The sequence below is a fragment of the Schistocerca piceifrons genome, chromosome X (assembly GCF_021461385.2).
Source record: "Schistocerca piceifrons isolate TAMUIC-IGC-003096 chromosome X, iqSchPice1.1, whole genome shotgun sequence".
Taxonomy (NCBI): Eukaryota; Metazoa; Arthropoda; class Insecta; order Orthoptera; family Acrididae; genus Schistocerca; species Schistocerca piceifrons.
In genome coordinates this window covers 797772363-797789288 of record NC_060149.1, presented here as the reverse complement: position 1 = coordinate 797789288, position 16926 = coordinate 797772363, and the positions used below count along the sequence as shown (strand labels likewise).

The 16926-nt window shown below is 39.4% G+C and overlaps 1 protein-coding gene across 1 annotated transcript in view; it reads right to left on the bottom strand.

Annotated features, from left to right (window-relative positions):
• Nucleotides 1-716: 716 nt before the first annotated feature.
• Nucleotides 717-16926, bottom strand: part of LOC124721833 — a 350749-nt gene continuing 334539 nt past the window's right edge. Inside the window, exons 9-10 of the mRNA XM_047246959.1 lie at nt 11687-11804; nt 717-2595 (exon numbers count right to left, since the gene is read on the bottom strand). Coding sequence (XP_047102915.1) covers nt 1024-2595; nt 11687-11804 — 1690 coding nt within the window. The 3' untranslated portion in view covers nt 717-1023. The remainder of the gene's footprint in view (nt 2596-11686; nt 11805-16926) is intronic.

Below are 16926 nucleotides of genomic sequence, written 5' to 3'. Positions count from 1 at the left end.
TGCTCAAAGCATTATATGAATACATGATACTTTTCCAAAAATGAAATACTGAGTGAGATGGTGCAGTAATAAGACAAAACTCATTTTTGAGGGGACAGCAATTCAAATCCCTATCCAGCCACTCAGATTTAGTTTTTTTGTGATTTCCCTGAATTGCTTAAGGCAAATTCCAGAACGATTCCTTCAATAGAGCACAGCCAATTTCTTCCCCAAATCTGAACTTGTGTTTTGTCTCCAATTATTTCATTATTGATGGGACATAATCCCTATACTTCCTTCCTCCCAACAATGAAAATTTTCTGTCTAATGAAATGCCCTATTTCATGTCTGAACTTATTGTAAGAACCAGTTTCACTGAGGTTTAAATATACCATAAAAGATAAAAATTAGTTCTGGGAATTTGCTTCAGAGTGGGTTAAAACTGGGTGAAGGAAGGAATAAGTAACAGTGATAGCAAAATAATTTGCATTGCAAATACTGATCTCTCCCATGAAGTAAAAACAACTTCACATCTTTTTTCCTTAAACATGAAGTTTTTGAGACTTTCAAAAAAACTCAATAAAAAACTCATTTATTGTAAAAAAGAGCAATTTATATTCAATAAATATATCATTTACTTTACATGATAACATGAATATCTTATAACTACCTCTACGAATTTATTTTATGACAAATAATTATGATCACATGACAATGATAAAAGTGGGTGGCCTGAAAGAAAATAGCAAGCTATGCAAAAAAGTAAAAAGTTAAATTTTAATGATACATTGTGACCAGAATTTTTAATTGCTTAGTAGGAAACCTAAAAACATTATTTCCAAACAGATGATTTCATAAACACAATCTAGAACCTCTTGAAAATGACTTTATGTATAACTGTCACTGTTGCTCTTTCATGAACACAGACCAAATATGAAAAGTATGAATGATCTATCACAAACTAAGTTTCTTTAATACATTTAATAAATATTTGGCAGTCTTACAGAAAACTGAATCACAGTCAAATATTGATAAATACATTTGTCACCTATTGGGAACTCTAGAATAAACAGGGTGAAAACCATCAACATATCCCCCTAGGTTGTGATGGGCATGATCGTGTGGATATACCTTCTGAGTTCTAAAATTCTTGAACTCTTCTGGTGTTACTGTAATCTTTTCTACAAAATGTTCTGTTTTATTACCTTCCAGATAATGAAGAGGTATATATTTGACTTTATTTTTGTCCTTCCTCTCAGGATCAGTAATACTATAACTGTATGTGTAAGGGACTAATACATCTGTCTTATCAGACAAGACATTATCAGTATTACTTTGTGATTGTGTATGTGATAAATTGCCCTGACTTTCTGAAACAGGATCACCCGTCATTTTTGTTCCATCTGAAAGATATGACTCTGATATATTTTTGCCTGAATCTGCTGCTCCTACATGCTTAGGTTTTCGCTGAGTGTACTGTGTATTTGCTAGGCCGTTGTTTATAAATGTACCTTTGACACTTTCAGCTTTTTTGTTACTTGCTGAAAATGGTTTCAAAGAGTTGCCAAAAGATGGAAATCTCATTACTGTCATACGTGCATATCTTTCAGCCTGAGCTAAGAGAGAGGCCAGTCGTTGTGGGAAAAATTGAACTGTGAGCTGTTGATGAGCTGGTTTCATTGATCTTTGAAAATTTGGACTTGCAGACCCATTACTATAAGCCCTGGAAGTATTCTCAGTGGTGCTTTTCCAGAGTGTAAATGAATGCTCTGCATTCAATGGTGGAGGGCTTAATTCAGTAGATGGGCTCCTTGTTTGCTTTTTCGCTTTTAGATTGCTGTCCTCTAAAATGTCCGATGAAATTCTTATATTCCTTACAGGTAGGAGAGTACGGACTGAAGAAGCAATAACGTTGTCTGCTGATGCAATTGCACTATTGTTTGTTGCTGGAATGGGTACGGAGTTACTCTCAGAAGCATTAACAGAGGTGGGAGGCATGGTGACACTGTCTTTTGTTGTTTTAGGATTCAAGATAGGTTCTCGTATTTCAGGTTTAGGAGTAGCTATCAGTTCTCCTGGCAAAAATGTGGCATCATAATTTTCCAGCAAACTCCAAGAGGGCTGCTTATTTGATGTGTCTCCTAACCAGGAGCTCTTGGCAGCAGGTGTTCTTGCAAGTAGAACTGGTTCTTTAATTTCTGGTCTAGCAGTATTCTCATCAGTTGCAGATGACGTACTGCCAGATCGTCTAGATAGGGCAATCTTGCTACTGTTTCCATCAGAGTTATTGGTGTGTTGAGGTGGAACACTATCTGGAGTAACATTGAACAAAATCAATTGTGATTCATGAGTGCTAAGAGACCTGGAGTCTTCCTTAACATTGTCAAGACTGTTTGTGTTAGTATGGATTGCTTCTTGGTATTTCACTGGCTTCCATGACAGTTTGTCTATCTCTTTGTCACTTTGCACTGTATCTGTGTATTTCACATCTAACTTCTCTGGAGAATTTTCTGTGTTGTCACTGAGCTGGTATTCTGGTGCAGGATTGAAGCTTTCATTTGCTGATGTATGGCCAGCTGAGTTCAGTTTAATTTCTTGTATTTCTGTTTTCTCCTTCTGCAAAAAAAGAAAAAATTCAATTTGGAATTTATTGACATTTACACGAAAAATAGACATAATGAGCTGTGATACTCAAGAAAATCATTTTTAATATGTCATATACTATTTTGCTCAAAGTAATCTGTCCATTTGAAAATAATCCCCTAAGAGTTTCTTTCTATTTTCCTTATCTGCAATCTTGTTTCTCATGGATCAAACACTGTTTATGGAATAGAATAGAATAGAATAGAATAGAATAGAATATTTTTATTAGCCCTTCAGTATTTTTCATACAATTGGCTTCGTCAAAGTTTACAGAGGGTTTTAGTTTCAGTACGATATTCAAATCGTTGCAGAAAGGGGAGAAAAGGAACTAAAGACCTTTTCTTCAGCATTATGTAAAACAATGTTTTATACAGTAATTAAATACACACATAAGAAAAGAATCACAGCAAATAACTAGCTTATATAATATCAAAACATTTTCTTCATAACTTAGGTAAAACATATATTTTGATGATTAGTTTCTAAGAATTCTTCAGTTGTATAGAATTCATTGTTTTTTAGCCAGGTTTGCAATGTATTCTTATATTTATTTAGTGGTACTGTATGAGCTGAGCATGGTAACTTATTGAAAAATTTTATGCTTAAGTACTTATAGTTATTATGGACTACAGCAAGTCTTGTGGAAGGCAAGTCCAGCAGGTGACTGTTTCTTGTACTGTGTGCATGCACATCACATCTCATGTTCAATTTTTTCAGATTTTCTCTGGCATATATTAGACAGTTATATATGTACATGATTGGCACTGTCATTACGCCAAGAGATTTAAAATAATTTCTGAAGGACTCTCTGGGTGATAACCCCTCCATGCACCTGATTGCTTTCTTCTGCCATCTGAAAATACATTCAGCCCCTGGGGAGTTACCCCAATACAATATTCCATATTTCAGTTGAGAATGAAAAAAAGCATAGTATGAGTGGAGTAGCAATTGCTTGCTCACACTGTTTCTTAATTTATACAATAAGAAAAGTACTCGTGCTAGTTTACTAGATAGATAATTGGCGTGTCCTTCCCATGAGAGCTTTTGGTCTATGATTAGTCCAAGTAATTTCATTGTTTTGTTTTCATTTTTAGTTACTTTGAGATTAAATATTATTTCTTCTGTTTTTGTTTGATTTATGCACAGCTGGTTAGCCTGACACCAGTTAGCCATTTGCATCATTTCTCTATTTTTGTCCAGTACACTCTGTAAGTTCTCTCCTGTACTTATTAATGTCATATCGTCAGCATATAATATGTTCTTACACGGTATGTAATTCAAGAAGTCATTAAGATAGACAATTTATGTGGCTGGATGTGCCACATAACAGCACATCATCCTTAGGGAATGAATATAATAAGCACCATATGTTTGCAGAGATGACTCACCTTCCTTTTACATTATGTAATATGCTATGAGCAGCTTAATCAAGGAGGAATGTGTTGTTCATTACAGATAGCATTATGAGTATTTGGCATATTAGGATATTTTACTTGACTAATTAAAAGACCGATTGCACAGAATTATAAGAAAACCAAATTCGAAACTCTTTGGATGCTTAAGCAGTTTAGAAGGACTTCTTGATGATTTTCGAACAATTGAAAGTCCAGGATGGAGCAACAACAATATCGGGGTAAATTGCTTCTACTCACCACATAGGGGAGGCACTAAGTCACATTAGGCACAATGAAAAAGAATGCTAAAAATATTTCATCTTTTTGATGAAGTACTACTTCAGAAGCAGGAAACTCATGCAAATTCTCACAAGAACCACTCACACACACATGGCCACTGTTGACTCTGGGTGCAAAGGCCCAACTGCAACTGCATCTGTTATGAGCGGCACTCTAGTTGGGGTGGGTAGTGGTGCTAAGAAAAAAGGCATGTGGTGGGGAGGGGGAGGAATAGCAAGACAGGGATGGGGGAAGATGCTAGTGCTGATGCTTACTATAGGAGCATGCAGGGACATGGTGGTGACAGGATAGGGCTGTTAGGTGCAGCACTGAGGGGGCAGGGAGGGGGAAAAGAAGAGGAGATAAGTAGAGAAGAGGAGAGGACTAGTAGGTGCATTGGTGGGGGTAGAAGGTGTGTGTAGTACTGGAGTGGAAGAAGGGAAGGGGATAGACAGATGGAGGATAGGAACCAGTGAAGTTGAGGCCAGGGGGTTAAGGAACACAGGATATGTTCTAGGTAGAGTCCCAGCTGTGCAGTTTAGAAAAGCTGATGTTGGTGGGAAGAATCCAGAGGGCACTGACTGTGAAGTACTCATTAAAGTTAAGCACATCATTTTGGGTGGCATGTTCAACAACCAAATGGTCCAGTTGTCTCTTGGCCATAGTTCGGTGGTGGTCACTCGTGTGGACAAACAGCTTGTTAGTTGTCATACCCACACAAAATGCAGCACAGTGGCTGCAGCTAAGCTGATAGGCCAGCTGGCAGATATATCACCAAGCAAGCCCTACCACAGTGACCCATTCCAGAAATTCAGCAGGATTTCCAGTTCGTCCTCAAGTCCTTAGGTCCATCCCAGAACCTCTCCCCAAAGTCTATTTCTCTCCTCCCACATTCCAACTTTCTACATGCTTCCTAAAGTTCATAAATGCAACTGCACTGGAAACCACACTGTGGCTGTTTACTGTGCCGTGGATCAACGCCTTCTATCCATTATCTGTAAGCTATGCTCTCATACAAAAGACACCAACCATTTCCTCCACTGACTCTCCATAGCTCCTGTTCCTTTATCACCTGATGCTCTGCTCATCACTGTCAGTGGCATACTCCTCTACACTAACATCCCAAATACTCATAGCCTTGCTGTTATTGAACACTATTTCTCGCAATGGCTGACCGACTCCAAACCTACAACCCCCTTCCTGGTTACCAAAACCAACTACACCCTGAACCACACTTACTTCTCCTTTGAAGACATCACTGGGCACCCACATAGCTCCATACTATGCTAAACTATTCATGGGCCATCTGGTGGAAACCTTCCTAATAACTCCAAATCTCAAACCCCTGATCTGGTTCAAATTCATGGGTAATATGTTCACGATCTGGGCAAAATTCCTCCAGAACAACACCTCCCCCGCCCCCTCCCATCTACTTCACCTGGACCTCCTCAGTCCAACAAGTCACATTCTTTGATGTTGACCTCCACTTCAAGGATGGTTACCTCCATCCACATCAAACCTATGAACCACCAACAGTACCTACACTTCAACAAAGTGGCACCTATTTCATGTCAAGAAGCCCCTTCCATACAGCCAAGCCTTCCATGGTTGTTGTATCGGTAGTGCCGAGCAGCCCCTCTCCAAACATGCCAAGGGTCTCACTGAGGCCTTCAAAGACCAAAATTACCATCCGAACCATGTCTGGAAACAGATCTCCTGTGCCTTGTCCCACTAGTCATCTACCATCCCCCTGCACACCCAATGTCTGGCCACAAAGGAACATTCCTCTCATGGCTCAGTACCACCCAGTACTAGAGTAATTGAATCACAGATTCCTGTAGCTTTTCGACTACCTACCACCTTGCCCTGAAATGAGAAATATTCTCCACAGTATCCTCTGCACCATTCCCACAGCAGTATGATGCCACCCACCCAAACTATGCAATATCCTTGTCCATCTCTTCTCCAACCCTGCTCCCAACCCACTTGTATCATGGCTCATATCCCTGCAACCGACCTAGATGCAATACATGTCCCATACATCCTCCCAATACCACCTACTCCAGTCCTGCCACTGACATCTCCTACCCCATCAAAGAAAAGATCACCTGTGAAAGCAACCTTGTGATCTACCAGTTTAGCTGTGACCACTGTGCTGCTTCTACAAGGTCAAGACAACCAACAAGCAGTCTGTCCACATGAAAGGCCATGGAAAATCATGGTCAAGAGGAAGCAGGACTATCCAGTTGCTGAACATGCTGCCCAACACAATGTACTTCATTTTAATAACTAATTCACAGGCTGTACCATCTGGATTCTTTCCACCAACATCAACTTTTATTAACTGCACTGGTGGGACTCTCCCTAGAATACATTCTTTGTTCCTGTAATGCCCTGGCCTCAATCTTCACTGGTTCCATCTGTCTATCCTCTTCCATACTCCCACTCCTCTACTACACACACTTCCTATCCCACCAATGCACTCACTAGTTCTTTCCTCTTCTTTACTTCTCTGCTCTCCCTTTTCCCCCTCCCTGCTCTCTCAGCACAGTCTCCAAATGCTGCTAACCTGTCCCACCCATGTCCCTGCACACTCCTACAGCCAGCAGTAGCATCTTTCCCCACCCTTACCCTGAAATTCCTCTCCATCCTCATCCCAACTAGATTGCTGCTCACATAGGAGGCAGTCGCAGCTGTCATTTTGCACCTGGAGACAACAGTGACCATGTGTGTGTGAGTTGTTCTTATTGGAATGTGTCTGAATTTACTACTTCTGAAGAAGTACTTTATCTGAATGCTGTATTATTTTCAGTAGTCTTTTGCACTGTGCTGATTCAGTACCTCCCCTATGTGATAAGTAGCAATCTATCCTTTCCATATTTTTTTGAAGATTTTCATGGACAACACAAACTGTGCAACTGCTTCCACTTTTTAACTCATAGTTTGCTCTAACCGATGGGGCTGAATTCTAAAAATTGATATTTTTCACTCACTGCATGTTTACATCTCCATGTTTAGATGTGAAAATCACACACAAGAACCAAAATTGTAAAATTTATGAGATCAGGTCACATAATCCTTTGTGTCCAGCATGGCAAACGATGCAGGAGATTGGGGAAAATACAGTTACTAATAGCCATCTCATGTCATATGGTGGCTTATAGATAATGATAATGAATTAAGGTTTGTAAATGGTAATATAAAAAGCAAAATAAGTCATATCAGTGTATCTCATTGTTGTCTGTAATAACATCCATGATCAGGTTAGTGTCACCTACCTAATAACTAAGAAGAGAGGAAAATTTAAAGAACAAAAGTGAATGAACACCTTGCAAATAACCCTCTGAGACACAGGAAATATTCATCATAAACCAGTACAATGTTTACTTCCACAGATTGCCTTGCTTGTTACAAGCAAAAAATGTGAAACTTCTTTGTGTTATAACAGTTGCTACTTATTCTTGTTTAATAAAAATTCCATGGAATTAGTTCCGCCAGTTTCCTCTCATATTGACTGACTCAAAATTAGTATTTGTTGCATGAAAGACAAGCTTGTGGGAATTCAAATATGTAGTCTGATACTTGAGTTGAAAAGGGAACACGAGATTTTTAATTGTTTACTTATTATAATTAAAACCCTTCTATCACTTTTTTCTTAATAACAGGACGCCTTAGAGCACAATACTCTCGCAAATCACAGTCCTGAAGCAGATGAATTGATTAGATTTGTGTATTTCCAATGGAGGTGCAAATAATCACAACATACTTGTGTATTTATTTTTAAAATTTACTTATTTTGAGGTTTTTTTTTTTTCCTCCAACTAGGATCACATTAACAACTTCAGTTCCTCTTCTTCCTTTGTTGTTGTTTCCTATTTTTCCAGTATTCCCTCATTTTCTCCCCATGAAGTCTCTTCCTTTCTTCTGCCCATGTTGTTCCCGATTTTTTATTTCTTCTGCTTGGAAAGCCTTCCAAATTTAGTATTTTTTTTAAATGGTTTCTTTCTGCTATTTCTGATTCTTTGATGTTGTTCCTTTCTAGCTCTTTCCTTACTTCTGTAATCCATGCTATTGTCGATTTCTTCTACCAGAAATATAGGAGTATTAGTTTTGTTAGTCTATTTCCATCCATTTGGCAGAGATGTCTGAAAAAGGTTAATCTTCATTTGGCCATTACTTCAGGTATTTTCTCTATATTTTTGTAGATCTCCTCATTACTTCTTATTTTCCAACCATCTGCAGTTTTTATTGCACCCATTATTTTTCTAACAATCCTTCTTTCCAGTTCCTCTAGTTTGTCCATTTTATAGTTCATGATTAGGCATTCAGATCCATATAAACATTCTGGTCATACCACTGTCATGCAGTGTTTTAGTTTTGTTTCGTTAGATATACATTTCTTGTTGTAAAGATTTTTGGTCAAACCATATGCTCTTTCCATTTTGTTAATTATTATATCTAGTGCAGATTTTTCTAGTCCATTCTGTTGTATAGTTTCTCCAAGATATTTAAATTTATTTACTATTTTACCTATTTGTGTTTCTATGAATTTTGGCACATTTTTTTATATTTGTCATGAATTTTGTTTTTTCAGCTGAAATTTTGAGACCAGTTCTGTTTGCTATTTTTTCCAGAAGGTTTCTCTGAATAGTTGCTTCTGTCAGGTTTTCTGAAAGTATTGCAAAATCACCTGCAAAGGCCAAGCAGTTTACCTTAATTCCATTTGTTTTCCTTCCCAGAATTATTGGTTCAATTTTGTGACTTTTTAGCTCCGAATTTCAGATCTTTACAGTTTTTTCTTGAACACTATTAAACATTAAAGGTGATAAACTGTCACCTTGTCTAACACCAGTTTTTATTTCAAATGGCTGAGATACTCATCCCACAAATTTGACTTTAGATATTGTACCTGTTAGTGTTTCATGAATTATATTTGCTAATTTTGATTTAACACCAAATTATCCAATGAGCTTAGCTATTGTTTTTCTGTCTATACAATCACATGCTTTCTTGAAATCAATAAATGACACTATTATTGGTTTGCTGGTTAACATTCTATGGTGAATTACTGACTTCAAGTTAGAAATTTGTTCTGCACAGGATCTTCCTTTCCAATTATTTTCAGTTATTTATTTATTAACAAGTTACAGGCCAAACGAGGTAAACAATCACTACTGTCATCCATTCAGCTGGTGGAATGTCCATGAGCACTGCCAGTCAGATTTATTTGATTGAGCCTTAAAATCCTAGCAGCCAAATGTTCAAGTATAATAATTTCTATTCAAGCCACTAAAACACAATTCATGCTCAAATGCATGAGACATGACTTATAAAGAGATATTATGAGCCTCTAAAAAGAACAGCTTGGTTACTACATTCCAAGCTCACCAAACTGCTTAGATTACCAGCCAATCCTGAGCAGCATTGCTTATGTTGCCTGCCATTCACTAAGTCATGTATGCTGGAAAATTTTGAAAATAGTTGCCTCTGAATATACATATTTTCTGATCCTTGTGAAACACTGTATTTGTATTTTTCATCCTGCCACTGGGCTCATTTAACAAGTAACCATTCTGCCAATTCCATTATATTTTTGCCAATGTATGCCTAGCTCTAGTGGTAACCTTTGTTCAATGAAAGCTATTACCCTCTAATTATCTATTGTTTGATGCTATTCATCAGTGGTTATCAGAAAAATTACCAATCCAAATTAAATGTGTGAACTGTTGTACTTATTATACAATACTGGCACATTATTTTTAATCAGTGTTCATGTACATTAACATTTTTATCTGTTCTTGTCTGCCCTTTTGTCTTCATCATACCAAATTGAAAGTTCACCACTTTCACTGGTTATTCTGTCTTGTTATTAGCCTTTCTTAATTTAGTGCCATTTTCTGTATGTATCTGCATTTTGTTCTAGCACCATCTCAGTTGGCCACATGTAGTAGTAAACTTCCTTCATCATTGTCTACATAGTCTCTAAAGTGAACAGTATAAGAAATCAAAACTGAATTTTAACAGAAATTTTCTTTCTTATTTTACATTTGTTTATTGTGTTGAGACTGAGCACACATCTTTTGTTCTTATACTAGGTCTACAACTTTGCTTCGGTTTTTTCTCGAAGTTTGGGTCTTTAATGTGAAAAACTTACAAAAAAATTATGATTCATAATATTGCCCATCGCTGGCCACTACATTCTCCCATCTTTCGGATAGCATACGAATCCCATGGCAGAAGAACCAGACATCTTTTGTGGAGATCCATGAATCAATTCAATTTTGCACTTGTTCATATGATCAGAAGTGCTGGTCAGCCAGACTGTATGCCACTGATCGAAAAAGGTGGTAATCAGAGAGAGTAATGTATGGAGAATATGGTGGAAGGGATAGGACTTCTCATTTCAGCATTTCCATGTATATTTTGACGGGTTTTGTGACATGAGGTCAAGCACTGACCTGCTGCAAAATTACCTTTACGTGTCTACCGCTGTATTGTGGCCATTTGTGTTTCAGTGCTGGGCTCGAATGCATCAATTGCTTTTGATAATAATGATGTCCTGTGACTGTCTTCGTCTGTTTCTAATGGTTCAAATGGCTTTGAGCACTATGGGACTTGACATCTGAGGTCATCAGTCCCCTAGAACTTAGAACTACTTAAACCTAACTAACCTAAGGACATCACACACATCCATGCCCGAGGCAGGATTCGAACCTGTGACCGTAATGGTCGCGCGGTTCCAGACTGAAGCACCTAGAACCGCTCAGTCACACCGGGTGGTCTTTGCCTGTTTCAGTAGCTATGAAAACGCTCTGTCTTCCCCCGCCTTGCTGGTCTTCAACATCAAAATCACCGTTCTTAAGGTGTTGAAAACATTCTCTGCACATCCTTCCACTAATAGTTCCATCAACATTGGTCTTGCCCAGCATTTTAAGAGTCACAGGAGCAGATTTTTTCATATTAAAGCAGAAAATTAAAACTTCCCACAAATGGCAAGAAATGGGTACATAAGTTGACGTACTTAATCAAGAATAACCTTATGATGCAATCACAAATCGACTAATATTTTTATGGCATTACATTTACAGATGCCTAAGCTTATTGTATTACACCTATGACCAACCACCTGAACCCCACTTGCCGCTACCGCCATCTATTGCGAAATAGTGGAAGCAAAGTTGTAGATCTAATAGATACCTTCATCTCATTTAATTTACTTTTGTAAGCATTTTAAATAAATGCTGAATGAAGTGAGTGTCTTGCCTGCTCTCTTTAGTTTGCAAAAGAAGACTTTGCCGGCTGTGTTTATGTATTTATTTTTATGTGTGTAAAGTAAATTAAAAAAGAGGAAAATTAGTTATAAATTGAAAGCAGGTTCTAGTTTTATTTACCTCAGTGTTTGTAGTAGAGTCATTAGCTTCCTTTGGAGGATTGCAGTCGCCAGGAAATAAAGGCAGGATCCATGGTGTGCCAGACTCTAAAGGAAGATCCTTCTTGCATACTGATAAACTGGAACAATGAAATGCCATGATGCTTACAGCTATAAGCAGATCACTTTCTCTCCTTCACATGAAAATATTACGCATATAATGATGAAATACGTATCTTGCAGGAAGCATCCTTCCCTCCCTTCTCTGTATACTGTTTAAACTGCAAGTTTACCCATTAGCACTTATTGTAGCTGTGGAAAACTATACATCATGTATTTCAACAGCTGATCTTCTTCTCATCTTTTTCTTTTGCCTTTGTCCTGTAACTGTTTGTGTGTAGTGTAACCCATGTGAAAGGTTGTCAACTTTTTCTAAATGTTTGGGAATTGTGTAACTGATGTGGGAAATCAGTACCAGCCTCGTATTCACCTAGTTGGATATGGGAAACTGCCTTAAAATTACATCCAGGCTGATGGAACACCGGCCTCCATTGTTAATCCACAGGGTGGATTCAATCTAGGGCTGATACAAAGTCTGAATCCCAGAGGCAGTCTGTTAACATGTGCAGCTCTCCTGGTGCGTTCACATATCAGCTGCTGATGAAGTATATAAATTCAGACGACAAAGAAATGTTTGGTTCCATTCTGTGTTTTTGTCTACGTGTCATCTTTATTTTAGCTGTTAAATGAAATAACATCTATAATTTTGAAATGTTCTCTTGTATTCAGCTCGACTGTGCAATATTTTGGCAAGTTGACTTGTTGAAATATTGCACCATTGGTATGGTGACTGAAGCTAGTAAAAAAAAAAGCATTTTGGCTTTGATCTAATCCCTCTTCGATTATATTTATACATTCAAATGCTGCTGAAACCATTGATTTTCATTTCTGGAACACAAACTGTCTACCACTGATAATGTCATTTCTTTTAAAATATGACACAAATCTAATACATACACTACTGGCCATTAAAATTGCTACACCACAAAGATGACATGCTACAGACATGAAATTTAACCGACAGGAAGAAGATGCTGTGATATGCAAATGATTAGCTTTTCAGAGCATTCACACAAGGTTGGTGCCGGTGATGACACCCACAACGTGCTGACACGAGGAAAGTTTCCAACCGATTTCTCATATACAAACAGCAGTTGACCAGTGTTGCTTGGTGAAACATTATTGTGATGCCTCGTGTAAGGAGGAGAAATGCGTACCATCATGTTTCCAATTTTGATAAAGGTCGGATTGTAGCCTATCGCGATTGCGGTTTATCGTATCGCGACATTGCTGCTCATGTCGGTTGAGATTCAATAACTATTAACAGAATAGGGAATCGGTGGATTCAGGAGGGTAATACGGAACGCCGTGCTGGATCCCAACGGCCTCGTATCACTAGAAGTCGAGATGACAGGCATCTTATCCGCATGGCTGTAACGGATCGTGCAGACACGTCTCAATCCCTGAGTTCAACAGATGGGGATATTTGCAAGACAACAACCATCTGCACAAACAGTTCGATGATGTTTGCAGCAGCATGGACTATCAGCTCGGAGGCCATGGCTGTGGTTACCCTTGACGCTGCATCACAGACAGGAGCGCCTGAGATGGTGTACTCAATGACGAACCTGGCTGCATGAATGGCAGAACGTCATTTTTTCAGATGAATCCAGGTTCTGTGTACAGCATCATGATGGTCACATCTGTGTTTGGCGACATCGTGGTGAACGCACATTGGAAGCATGTATTCATCATTGCCATACTGGCGTATCACCTGGCGTGATGGTATGGGATGCCATTAGTTACACGTCTCGGTCACCTCTTGTTCGCACTGACGGCACTTAGAAGAGTGGACAATACATTTCAGATGTGTTACGACCTGTGGCCCTACCCTTCATTCGATCCCTGCGAAACCCTACATTTCAGCAGGATAATGCATGACCGCATGTTGCAAGTCCTGTACGAGCCTTTCTGGACACAGAAAATGTTCAACTGCTGCCCTGGACAGCACATTTTTTCAATACCTTTTGAGAAAATGGACAGTAGGTTAACTGGTCTGTAGTTACCAGAGCATAGTCAATCTCAATTTTTATATAGTGGTAAAACTCTGACTATTTTTGTGGTGGACTGCCCACATATGCTGCCACCATGATGACAATGTTCATATTCGGCACCACGCATGACAACACATTATGAGGGCACCTGCTTCACTTGGTGGAAGTGCAACCTCTGGACAAGTGTTCCCTGTGGTACACAGACTTCGTGTCATTATAGGATAACATAGTATGTGATCAGACTCAACATGGACTTGTACTCTTCAGTCAATGTTCTCTCATGCCTGTGTAATACCAGTGCTCACTGTAGTTGTATTTGATTGTTGTTTTTGTTGTCAATAAAGCACTGTATATACTATAGTTTTTGGTGGTGAGGCTGTTTTGTCGCTGCATGTGTCCCACAAGTATGATGGATTCAGCATTGGTTCAGTCATTAAAAAAACAGCAGCAGCTTTCTCAGCAGCAATGGTAGTTTGATCAACAACAATAGCAGTTAGGTTTGCTTTGTCAGTTAGTTACGACTTTACACAGTGCCGAAGGCCCTTCACAATTCCCCTTTCCATGCCCAACATTCCCTCAACTTTTCCAGTGTTGCAGGAAGCAAAGGGAGATTGGGGTTTGTACATGTGCCATTTGCAGCAACATTTCACAGTGTTTCAGGTGGAGGACCTGTCTTTGCAAAAGTCTTTCTTCTTGTCTTGGGTTGAGCCTGAAACATTTCATTTGCTTTGAAAACTTGTTCTGTTAAAGGACTCAGCAGCATTGTCATTTTCTGAAATGTATGAATTGCTCAGTTCTTGTTATCTTAAGCAAACCCACATCACTGCTTCCCATGTGTAATTTCACCATTGACAAAAGAAATTGGGCCAGTCCTATCAGGCGTGGGTGGCTGACCTTTGCAGTTTAAGCAGGAAATGCAAATTTACCTGAGCTCATTGTCAAGGTTCCTATTCAGACTCTTTGCTACATGACGATGTTGTCCACTCTGCTCCAGACAGGGACATATGTCGCAAAGCTTTTTGTTTAGAAGAGCTGACAGTAGAGGAGGTTTTGGCTATTGCTCAGGCATTTGAGGTGTCTCAGACTGTGAGAGAACAATTTGAGGATATCTTGGATTTCACACCAGTGCGCGAGTTTCTGCAGTGAAGGAATTGTTCTGTGACACCCTCATCATGCTCAACAGGTTCATGCCGATCACAGTCAGACAATGCCCCCTTCTGACGTTGTTCCCCTCATGTCCTAATCGATCCTGTGTACACAACCACAGTTGCTCACCACACTGGCAGGCACAGTGCACAGCTTGTCATAAGCAAGGCCATGTGGCAGCTGTCTGCTGTAGCTGCCTACGCTGCCAGTCCTCAGTTGCGGATGTGGAGTTTATGGAGGTTGGCTGGTTCACTGCTTGATTTGGGCGAGGAAACCAAACAGAAAAGTCATCGGCCCCATCCGATTAGGGAAGGATTGGGAAGGAAGTGTACTGCGTCATTTCAAAGGAACCATCTCAGCATTTGCCTGAAGCAATTTAGGGAAATAATGGAAATCCTACTCTGGATGGCCAGACATTGGTTTGAACCGTCATCCTACCGAATACTACTCCGTTGTTTTAACCATTGTGCCACCTCGCTCAATATTTATGGAGGTCCATAGTACACATGGATGGCCAGGAGCTCAGTGTTCCCAGCAAGATCTATATTTGCTGCACATTCAGCTACATACCAGGGCCAATATGTCTGTAGTGAATATCGGAACTTTACACTTCTTGGGTCACCCTACTCTTTCCTCAGCAGATTATCATTTGGTTGGTCATGACTAGCAGCCTAGTCCTGTTTGTGGCCAGTTCATGATTGACATTGCATATCAGCATCTCATGAAGGCAATTACATTTTTAGCTGTCAACAGTGCAATGTCAGAAAACAATTTTGATCTCAGTGCAGTCACCGATTTTGGGTTTTGCATTCAGCATTTTCTGTATCTTGTTTCTGATTTCATTCCATTCCAAGCATTGGATGAGCTCTGCTGTGAGTTCTGGTCGCTCTTTTCTCCTGGACTGGATATTGCAAAGGACTATGGCGTTCACATCACATTAAACCTATGGCCATTCCCAAGTTTTGTCATGGTTGGCTGATCTCTTTTGCTCTGTGACAGGCTGTCAAGGATGAACTGGACAGGTCACAAGACCTGAGCATCATTGAACCAGTTCCTTCTAGCCAGAGGGCTGTGCCTCTGGTGGTTATTTGTAAGCACACAGGGCACTTCATTTGTACAGGGATTTTAGGTCCACTGTTAATGCCCAGTCAGTAGTCAATTGCTAGCCAATTGCACACACCAACAAAATTCTCATTAAGCTGGTAGGCAATGAGTGTTTTTCGAAAACTGGCTTAGCAGAGGTATACCTGCAGCTTTGTCTCAATTCTACCTCTAAACAATTTATGGTTGTTAACACTCCCTTTGAGTTATACCAATATACACACCTGCATTTTGGCACACGAGTGCTCTCACCATTTTTCAGAGATTTTTGGAACAGTTGATGAAGGATTTACCATGCTGCACAAATTACCTTGATGACATAGTTGTCACCACACTGTCACAGCAGGAACATCTCACTAACCTTCATATCCTGTTCACAAAACTGAAAAAGTGTGTCTTAAGTGCAGTTTGAAAAGTAGAAGGTTTTACAGATAGAAATCAAATATATGGGACACTTTTCTAAGGGCAGCATCAGATCCATGGAACAGCACATGGCAGCAACTGCCAACTTACCTTCACGACAGAACCTGAAGGAACTCCAGTTGTTTCTGGGAAAAGTCAGTTATTATTCCAAATTTCTCCCCAACATGGTGGACATCATTCCACCATTCAACAGCTTGCATAAAAAGGTATTCCTTTCATTTGATCCAGCAGACGATGACAGAGCATTTGCCCCCATCAAGTCACTTCTCAAGTCATCACTGTGCCTCAGTACTTTTAGACACGGTAAATAGCTTGGCATTGTCACAGACACCCCCACACAGGTTTGGAGAAGCCTTGGTTCACAAAAATGCTGACATTATGAACTGCCTATGACATATGCCTCCAAAATGTTGACAGCTGCACAATGCTCTGGCCATTGTGTATGCAGTCTGAAAGTCCCATGTGTTCTCTGTGGCAA